The sequence below is a fragment of the Brachyistius frenatus genome, unplaced genomic scaffold (assembly GCF_029030835.1).
Source record: "Brachyistius frenatus isolate BFR_SWC_R1_liver_20210118 unplaced genomic scaffold, ASM2903083v1 Contig_13, whole genome shotgun sequence".
NCBI classification, from domain to species: Eukaryota; Metazoa; Chordata; class Actinopteri; family Embiotocidae; genus Brachyistius; species Brachyistius frenatus.
Window position 1 is genome coordinate 5,925,001 of NW_027210612.1, and position 10,837 is coordinate 5,935,837.

The 10,837-nt window shown below is 41.9% G+C and overlaps 1 protein-coding gene across 2 annotated transcripts in view; it reads right to left on the reverse strand.

Moving 5' to 3' along the window:
• Window positions 1-3,517, reverse strand: part of tnfaip3 (tumor necrosis factor, alpha-induced protein 3) — a 12,509-nt gene extending 8,992 nt beyond the window's left edge. The window contains exons 1-2 of one of the 2 annotated variants that reach the window (XM_069692945.1): window positions 3,251-3,517; window positions 1,233-1,644 (exon numbers count right to left, since the gene is read on the reverse strand). In XM_069692945.1, the coding sequence (XP_069549046.1) occupies window positions 1,233-1,539 (307 nt within the window). In that variant the 5' untranslated portion in view covers window positions 1,540-1,644; window positions 3,251-3,517. Of the gene's footprint in view, window positions 1-1,232; window positions 1,645-2,717; window positions 2,748-3,250 lie in introns of those variants that run through there. The other variant, XM_069692944.1, reaches the window with a different exon arrangement.
• Window positions 3,518-10,837: the final 7,320 nt, after the last annotated feature.

Sequence of the window (10,837 nt, forward strand, 5' to 3'; positions counted from 1 at the left end):
GTCATGGAGTCAGGGGTCTTTCTAAAGAGGAAGCATGTACTGACAAGAGTTACAGTAACTACAGTACAGTCATTTCTAACATCAGATTTGATCCTCGCAAATAGTTTCACTATTTACAAAATGCAAATGTTGGGACAAGATATAAAACATCCAACAAGTTACTCGTCCATCCAGAGACTGAATTTTGAGATAAGATCGATTAAAGACTTTCTCATATGAGAAAGAAAGAAACTATTTCCTCTGGAAACTCACATGTTTAAGACAAACTTGTATAGTCGATTGATTTCCACTTCCTCCTCCTGTAGTGAACGCTACAGATGATGATTCCCCTCAAAGACTGTTTTTTTCCCTTCGCCTTAAAATAGATCTGATATTAACACCAAATGTATGTAAGTTAGATCAGTGAAGATAAAAGGCCTCTTAAGACAATGACTTGGGTGTGATTACATTTGGTTCAGCAAGGCTCACCGAGCTGTAACACCTCTGGCAGTCACAAACCGACATCAGTCAGGCAGGTTGGGAACTGAAGGTAAAAACCATGTGCTTTTTCTTTCAGATCTTCTGACAGTCACACCCCTAACAAACACCCATACCTACACAGAAACCAAGGGGACATACCCCTGAAGTTGTATATGAAAAACGGTGGAAATAATCAGGTCTGAAACATCAGCGACAGTAAGCAACAGTCCTGCGTGTGACGCTGGAGAATTTCCCAGTACAGAGTTGATAAGTAATCAGGCCAGTGTGAGAATGTTTGCCTAATCCGGGATGTTCCCGTGTTACAACATCCACGTCACAGAAAACATGACTTAGCAATGAGCTGTCTGCCCCAACTCCCCACTCGGCATAGTAAAACCCAGGGGGCTGCTAAATGAGTCTACGTGAAAGCGGAACCCGTGTTGCTCCATTGTTGTCATTTACAGTAACCCTGTTTGTGAGTCATGACATCTCAGAATTTACATATCAAAAAGCCCTGACTCATAAATACACACATACCCCTCATAGAAAATGAAACAAAAGCAAAACACATTCCCCACCGAGAGCCGCGAAGTTTAACGTCAGCTCTGTGACCAAGCTGTTAAATCGATCACGTCGTTACCTTCTGCTCCGACAGCATTCACTCATACTGACCCAGAAACACACAGCTTTAAACCTGTGATAAACATCGCAGAACATAAACAAAATGTCCTCCAACGTCACGGTGAGGACACTAACAGCATCATCTCTCTTACCATTGGTGCGTAAAGGCACCATCCTCTTCAACTCCCGACACCAGTTGAGCTTCTTCTCCTGCTCCAATGAGGCCTGCATGGCCCGGTCCAGGATGGCGGCCTGCACCACCTCCCTGAAGGCCTGGGGGAAGTGGTTCATGGCGATCATCTCCAGCGTGTAGCGGTGCATGCCCCGCAGGTGGTGCATGAGGCCGCCGCTGGCAGCAGGCTTCACCACGTCGTTGGGCACTCTCTGACGGATCTTCACCGCCTTCAGCAGGTTGGAGACGAACAGGAACTTGGGGAGGAAGTTCTGACCCTGCGACATGGCGGACGGGTGGCCGGGTGGATGGGAGGAGGGGAGGAGGAGGAACGAGGAGGAAAGAAGGAGGAGGAGGAGGCACCAACCGCCGATGACCGAACAACGTGGAAACTGGATGGAGAGAGGAGGAGAGGGTATATTATTTCACAGCAGAGTACAGTAGAAAAGACCAGACTGGTGGGAAATTTTCAGCGGAGATTCCCCTTCCTTATTAATTGAGACTCAACACACAATTTAATTTACAGTTTGTCCGGGAAACTACCCATCACACAGGCTCATTCCACTGCGGACGCCATGTGGTGCTTTTCCACTGGAGATTCAGCAGGGACAAATTGAATAAAGTTCACAAAGGTCGCTTTGTGTCCTTGTTTGTTCTTTTAATTCTCCTTTTTGTCGCCATGGGTTTGGAGAATTTGCCCCTCCAACAGGGGGTCCCAGTGTCCCACTGAGCTCAAAGCCTCCCAACTATAAACTGGTGGTTTCCAGACATTAACTGGAGGCCACCAAAGGGGTTCCCGGTCTTGCTGGAAAGGTCACAAGGTGACCCTCCCATCGCCAACACCTCCACAGCTGTTGACCTGCATCAAAACTTTGATTGAAGCCTAAGTTAGAACAGTTAGAAAAATATCAATTCATGTGCTGTATCAGGCTTTTAGTTCAGACACTGACACTGTTCTCAATTCAGGAGGGAGATAAACAGCTTTACATCACTGCTTAAAGTTATCTTAACACAAGCAGCTGCATAACAATGCAACTTAAAGTTAGTTTCCTGATTTAGGTCAGAATATGACATTCGTCCTGGACAGTTTTGACACTTTATACCCAACCTGACAGAAGCAGCGCTGTAGAAAAGTAGAGTGGCTGGTTTTAAAGAAGTATTTCACCTAAAAATGAAGGGAGCGTCATTATCAGTTCACAGGAAGTAAAAAGTAATGGTCAGCAAGTAGGCCTGGAGTTGTTTTTTTTGTCGTTTTTTTTCTGACTTTTAAACTTCCAGCTACATCCTCGTATGAAGCGTTTCCAAGCTGCCAGACGCTGTTTTAAGTTCACCAACACCTGAACGCCGAGTTTAAAGTGGCCCCCTTGTGCCTTTACTAGCCAAACAGCAGCAGGTGCAACAGCAGACTGGGCCATGCTAAAGGGCTAGTCAGTCACATGAGGGGGAACTAGTAGACAACAGACACCTGGATGTCGGTGGGCATGTTGACGCGGATGGCTGGTCTGGTGTGGTGTGGTGTGGTGTGGTGTGGTGTGGTGTGGTGTGGCGTGTTGTCACAGCGGGCAGACTTTGGGCCGGCAGACAGCGGCGCAGAGGTGGACGCTGCGGTTTAAGGATGGCTGGGCTACACAAAAACACAATAACAGCAGACTTTGCTGACGTTAAAGGCTTACGTAATTCCAATGACAACTACCTTTGAAACAATGTAGCGTTCAATCGCGTCTCACCGCGCGGGTGTTACCACAGTGTGGCGGCGCCGACGATACATTTGGCCGTTTAAATGCCCCGTTATCCGCTCGAGGGTGACGTCTTTGTAAACAATGGCTGTCAAAGCCACTGTCGTGAGCAGGCTTCGAGCTTCCTCCATGTCCCCAGAAACACGACCAAATACGTTACTCAAGGCCCAAACGTGATGTGGCCAACCAAGTCTCAGCCCCACTCCGGGCGAGAAACGCTGTCCACATGGGGAGGCACAATGAGGGAGGACTGGTGTCTTACCTGTGTAATATGTCGGGATAATAACAAAGCCTCCCGGATGCTCAGGCTAGTCCTCTCTCAGCCACTTCACTCAGCCTCACCGCAGCGGTCCTCGGCGCCATTCAACCTTCTCTTTCCCTCAGTATCAGATCTATTTTGGAGCCCTTCGCAGCTTGCGAAGCCCTTCAAGAGACTACACACGTACGCTAACGATAGTTTGTTTTAAAAAAAAAAAAAAAGGAAAAAAAAGTCAAGGGGATTTCCACACGGGGACTTTCCGTCCACCCATTTTCCTTATTCTGTCACAACCTGGGTAGTTACAGCTAGCCGCCGCCAGGGGGGGGCGCTATCTGTCTGACTCGATACTGAAACGCATATCCCACCTACTGAGCACAAAAGAGCGTCACCGAGGGACAGGTCGCGCCATACTCTATTTCATGAGACAGCCTTAGAAATAAATCATTAACCTGCAGCCAGACCAGCCCCACCAAAATGAGTCAGGAAAGCGAAAGAAAAAACTCATCTCCTGATGAGAAGTATTTGACTAGCTGGCTGCATGTATGGATTTATTTGTGTATTTTATGACTTGCAATGATAATGTGGTAGTGCTTTGACTGTAAGGAAATTATGTTGAAAAAAACAAATTTCTGGAGCTCTGAGGGATTTGATGCCTTGTGCAAGGAAACTTATGAAGAATGAGCTCTCTGCTGCATCAGCTTCTCCCCCTCTTTCTGGTTTTCACTTGTTATCAAATTCAGAAATTATTAAATGTTTTATGCACATTAAAGTGCAGTGTTTTTTTATGTTATTTATTTTGTCATGCATATTGAAGTGTTTAGCCCACACACTTATAAAACAACAAAAAATAAAGCTGCATTGGTGAAACATTTGTCAGACAGGAACATGACTTCTTACCCATTACATTACAAACACAGAACTGTGCCTCCTGTAACAAGCTCTACAAAATATAATATGCCTGAAATCCCTTCCTAAAAACTAAAAAAAAAAGAAGCTTTTAATAGCCATCAAACTTGGAGATTTTTTTTAATAGAAAGTACAGTAAGGCGATTTAAAAAAAAATAATAATAAAACAATGGACATTACAGTCTCAGATCACAAAACAAAAAAGAAGTTGTCTTTAGGTAAAAATTTAACCTATATGTTCTTAAAGCAAGTACAAATGTTCTTAAACATAACTGTGCACATAGAATTCAGTAACTTTTGGTTAAATTCTGCCTCATGTATGACCACATATACTAAACCATCAACAGACCATCTTTCCTTGCACATACAAAGAAAAATGTGCAGCACCCATCTCCTGATATCCAGCCTGTCGGTGTCTATCAAAGTAGAAATGCTGCATTTGTCAAATCAGGGGTACATTTGTGCTCTCATGGGTTTTGGTGGTTAACAAGTTGCATTACCAGTGTGTGGCAAAGCATGTCAACTGTTTTACTGTAGTCTACCAACATAGAAGCTACAAAAGAAAAGCAGTCGCAGCTCCGTGCTTTTGTTTCCAGCAGTCACATCAGACTCGCTGTTGTTGCATGTGGAAGCCTGACAGATGAGACAGAGAGGCGTGAGGCATTCAGATGGCATGAATGGACAAATACTAATTGCTTTTGTGTGATAGAAACATTGTGCCAATAAACATACAGGTTCTTGTTTCCATAGAGACGTACTTTAAAATGTAGTTACTATAGGTGTCCAAGAGAATATTAAATAATTATTTCAGAATTGATTAATCTGTTGTTTTTTAGTTTTTTTCTTCACCAAGCTGTAAAGAAATAAAAAGTGCTCAAGTTAAAGTTCCCAGTGTCTGAGATAAGGTGAACAGTCTTAAACCAAAAAAAAGTGTACAAATTACAATATAAAATGGAGAAAAGCAGCTAATTTTTCAGTCTGAGAACCTAAAATCATTGAGTATATTTGCACGATGACTGAGTTAAATTGTTAATTCACAATTAAAAAAAAAATTAAACTCACTAACAGATAATAAGATATCTTTTCAGTGTTCAACACAAACAATAGTCTAGCAGATGATAGAACATTCTGAACATTTTGTCTTATCTACCTGATGTTATCCTGTGCTGATTCAACACTTGCTTCCTATTTTCTTTTCTCCACCCTTTAGAAAGACTCCCTACTTCTGTGTTGTGCTGCCCAAACACTGGAAACCACAGTACAATTTCCTACCTACTCATGCAGGGAACAGAAACTCTAATAATCACCTGACTCCACGTATTCATGGGGAATAAGCTCACTGAATCAGCCTTACCTTTTAAAGTTCCCTGCCCGGGGCCCGGAGCCGACTTTTAGCACATACTGTATGTCAAAATAAACAAGTACAAAGTCACCTTTACTGAATACAAAAGGCCTTAGAATAATTTGTTACAGTCATGAACACTTAAAAAAAACATCGAACCATGCTTAAACTGTTTGGTTGCTGATATGTTTATTATAAATAATGCTGATTGGGCCTATTTTAAAGGTTCCTTTGTGGGTCACATGTTGGCTGACTCACAGGCTGAAATTATCAATACTAGCTGGCTGTAGAAGGAAGGAAAGTAAAGCAGCAAATGGAAAACCCCAGAAGAGACAAATGGCCCACTCCGCTGTTCCAAATCACCAGGTGGTTCAGTGTGAGCAATCCTCTAAATTCCTCGCTGTTCAAATAGTTTCTGTGATCATTGCACAATTATGTGGTCAGACATGAAGAGTTCAACAAAACATTAACATCTGGATTGTTTCTGAGTGTGGAGGTGCACACTAGAAACAACAGTGGCACTGCTGTTTAGGCTGCATGAATTTCCCTTTAAATTTAAGTCAGTTTTGAAAGGTGAAAAGATGTAAGGGTAATACTTACCGTCTTGCAAACTTTTTTGTTAAATTTAAAAATACAATTTTCTTTTGCGTTCACATATTAAAACCCTCTCTGACAAGCGAGTATGACCAGTTAATTAGTTACATTACTTGTTTATTTTCTAAATATAATTTTGCAGTGGTGGACTGTAACTAAGTACAATTAATGTACTCAATTACCACTCTGATGTGCAAATCTGAGGTGCTTGTATTTTACTTTCCATTTCAGACCGCTTCATACTCCAACTCCACTACGGTTTATAGTAAAATATTGTACTCTTTGTTCCACGACATTTATATCAGCTATATCTAGTTTAAAAATTAAGATCTCACACAGAAAACATTTAATATTCTTATAAAATGTCATGCATTGTAAAAAAAAAAAGAAAAGAAGTTAAAACAGTTCAAATTAACTGCCACAGTAAAATGCTGCTTACACAAAATACAACGGCGATGATAATAATAATGCATTCATAAAATAAATATTGGAAGGACACTCACAGGGGGCATTAGGTTGTTATTTAAGTACATACTGCAGATACTTTTACTGGTAACATAGTATATTGCGTGGTATTGCTACTTTTGAATACTTATTCCACTGCTGCCGTCTGGAAAGCACAGTGCTTCTTCCACTTTGACAGTTTTGTATCGTCAAGCCATTTTTAACAGCTTTTTAAAACTTAACCAAATGCATGTCCATCATAAGAAGGTGGTGATGACTTTTGTTTATGCTGTGTCTAATTGTGATTCTGTTGACCTGGTCCTCAATTTAAAAAACGTACACATAATAGTCAAATCAAATCAAATATGCATTGTCTGCCTTGTCTGCTAATAAAACATTTCATCTTAGGGAGTTTTGTTGATGTCATTTAACTTGACTCATTCCCAACTAAAGAAAGCAGCGACTGCTAAAACAATGTTTAATAATATGCAAAAGTCAGACTTTGACTGATAATAACCTTCACATTGTTTAAAATGACGTCAACTTGTGTTCATGGCTGGCAGTAATGCTACTGCACTTCTTTGTACAGCACACACTGCATATGGGCTTAATTAAAGAGCTGCAATGGCCTTGTTACTGAGTAAATGGCACTTATGTACCTGCGTTTGAATCCAACATGAGATCGTTGTCACACGTCTTCTTCTTTCCTCACACAGTCTTTTCTGTTCCTCTCTCTTTACTTTGTAAGATCAAATAAAAAATAACCAGAAATATGTCAAAGCTTTTCACAAGTGACTGGAGTCTCCCTAAACAGTATCTTATGATGGCATATATCAGCATAATGAAGCTTCTTTGTCTGTTTAAAAAGGCAAAATACAACTGACATTTAGGGTTTATGTAAATCACACACATGCTGGCTATTTACATTAATCTATAGGCCTATATGTGTCCTCCAGTCATGCATCTCTTGTGTTCTGACAGTGTGGCGAGTCCCTCACAGTGACTTCTGAACCCCGGTCGTTCCATCTGAGCCCCAAAAGCCTCGGTGCCCAGTCCCGGTATGAGGTGGCAGGACAGCGGGGAGAACCCTGGGGAGAACTGTGAAGAGGAACATCTCAATGTTCTTCTGGCTCTTCTGTCTCAGTGGAAAGCACCTCGGAGGCGGACTGAAACCAACCCCCTCTGAAAATCACTTGACACAAAGCTTTGTGGAGGGGTACGAAGGCTGACATTAATGTCCCCCTGTTTAATTGTCATACCTTGCCGGATTTAGGCCATGACTGGAGAGACACCTGTGAAAGTCCAAGCTGACCTGAGCAGAGAGAACAACGTGGGTTGAGCAAGTGGAAGAATAAAGAGCCGAAGGAGCTAATGTACTGACCAAGCCTGACCTCTAGTGGCACTCATGTAGAAACACATTTAATAAGCAAACAGTGATCTCATAAAGTGGTGATTATCACCTGTGGTGGACAGACATGTGGTCCATTTAATCAGGTACTGCACTTACTGACGTATTTATGTTTCACGAGAGTATTTCCATTATGTTACTTTCTGCATTGACTCCTTTACAATGCAAAGGGAAATATTGTACTTAAAAAAATGAAACACATAATCAACAAATAAATCATGAGGTATTGCTTTTTATAGAGGAATGAGAAAAGATACTTGTACTTTTACTTAAGTAAAATTTTAATGCTTTACTTGTACAGTTTCATCTATTCCTACTTTTGCTTAAGTAAAAGATCTGAATACTTGTGTGTGTGTGTGTGTGTGTGTGTGTGTGTGTGTGTGTGTGTGTGTGTGTGTGTGTGTGTGTGTGTGTCCGTGTGTGTGTACATGTGTGTGTAGTTTACCTGGAGAAGGGACAGCAGCATGATGCACTGTGGGAAGAAGGCGAGCCGGTGGATGCAGAACAATGCTCTGGGAAATGTTCTGGGTCCTGGCATTCATGTGGAAGTTTTGTCACAAACCACCTAAACTTGAACGTTGTTGAAGACTAGGTACACCCCTTCATGATAAATGTATCCCCTGATGGCAGTGGCAAAGAGTTCAAGATGTTGATTTGGTCAACCAAACTCAATCTGATGGAGCATCTGTGGGATGTGCTGAAATAATAAGTCTGATCAGAGGTCTTACCTCACAGCCTACCGGACTTAAAGTGTCTGCTGCTAACATCTTGGTGCCTGACACCTTAGGACACCTTCAGAGGTCTTGTGGAGTTAATGTCTCCACAGGTCACAGCTACACAATGTCAGGCAGGTGGCGTTAATGTTCTGGCAAAGGTAGCAGCGACTGTCAGAACACACACTTCTCACCATGCAAGCAATATATTCAACACACCCATTGCAGTGAGGCGGGATATTTAAGCTGTCAGTGCTCTTTTGCTAATTTGTTTGCCAGCTAACTCTACTGTAACCTTTCATATAAAGTCTATGGCTGTATATCTGCTACAAACACTCACCGCTGCCAATGCTGTCAGCTCAGGTATCACCTCTTCACAAGGTTTTCCTGCCATGTTGAGACTTTGTGGAGGAGACACTTATTTCAGTATTACCTGCCAGCAACATGCAGTGACTGTTTATTAGGGCCCGAGCACCGATGGTGTGAAAGCCCTGTTGTTCTTCAAGGAATTATTATTCCGCGTTATTATTATTCTCTGTAAACAACAGCATTTTTTTTTTTAGGCTTTATCATATTCAAAAACTCATGAAAGTTGGTACACGCATCTCTCCCACCAAAAAATTTCATATTTTAGTGGAGTCGCGAGCGCCCCCTAAACAGATGCCCCGGCGACTACCTTTATCTACAGGCACGAAATTTGGTGGACATGTGGATCACACCGAGATGTACAAAAAAGTTCCGATGCACCATTACGTCAACGCAACAGGAAGTCCGCCATTTTTAATTTAGTCGCCATTTTTGGTGATTCACACATGTTGTTCTTTAACGAACTCCTACAGATTTTGTCGAACCGACTCTGAACATGTTTGGAATTAAAAGTTATCAAAAGAATTTGTTTTCGTCAATCGGTGTGCCCATGGCGTGGCGGCCAAAAAAAATGACCCAAAAGTCATACTTGTAGTTGTTTGTCCACTGCCTCTAAAACCTCTTTCAAAACAATGACTTGGATTATCTGACCAGCATTCAACTCTTCTTTTGTCAATTCAAACCAAGTCAGTTAACAGGTTATCTGTTAGTCACTTGTTATGACAATTCAGATTAACAACCAGGGAGAAATGCATAACATTTAATTCACAGGCCGAAAATGAACCGGGGCAAACAGCACTGTAGATTAATTGAAAACGAACATAAACATATGATGCAGCCCTAATACTGACTGTAAATCACTATGTTTTTACAGTTCACGTTTTTTTCTGTTTTGCTATTTGATACATGCACAATAACACTTTCATATTGTTAACTTACGGAGTGGTGAACTACACTATAAATACCCATGTTTGAGTATTATCCGTGACCTGTGTTTAAAAGGTGTCGCAGGTTTTGTTTCTTGTTGCTCACTAAGTCTCAAGAAGAGAAATATTGTAATGAGGTGCCACATGAACACGACAGTCCTTATAATGAAGCAGTGGTCTCCTGCCCTGTGATTTAATGTGAGGCTAACCAAAAACATGTACATGCAGTGGGGGAAAATGACAGTGGATTTGGCATGAAGGAAAAGACTTCTCTACTATTGAACTGCGTTTTATTTTCTCTTTCAGTATCTCATTTATTTTCCCTTACCGTCCGTCCCCCCCCCCCCCCTCCTCCATATGTCTCACCCTCATGTCACACACCCCTCCCATTTGTCGGTTTGATGAGACACCAAGGTGTATAATTATCTGACTTACGTGTGCCTTTTCTTCTTCAGTGTTGTTACTGACTCCCTGAATCTTCAACTGGCCCGTCTGGTTTTCTGACTCTTGCTGACTCCATTCATGACAAAAAATCAAATGTGTTGAAACAAGACCAAGTCGTTTTATTTAAATACATAAAAAATAGCTGATTTGTGAAAGCTGGCTGGAAAAAAAGACATATGACAAGTGAACTGATTCCCCCCGCACAAGCACACGCCCTTGTGTCTTCTGCACACTAATTTCTCTCCCCACCCCTTCCACAGAAAAGCGAGAGCTGTCAGGACATGCTGAGCTACAGTAATTCTTACTTAGGCCTGTCCAAGGGTGGGACTCTCTGGGTGTGTGCTTATCTTAATTTATGACTCACATCTGTGGACTTCTGTGTCATTTATCAAATGTTCCTCTACGTGCCTGCATGTGTGTGCGTGTTTGGTGGCAATCCCTGAGACA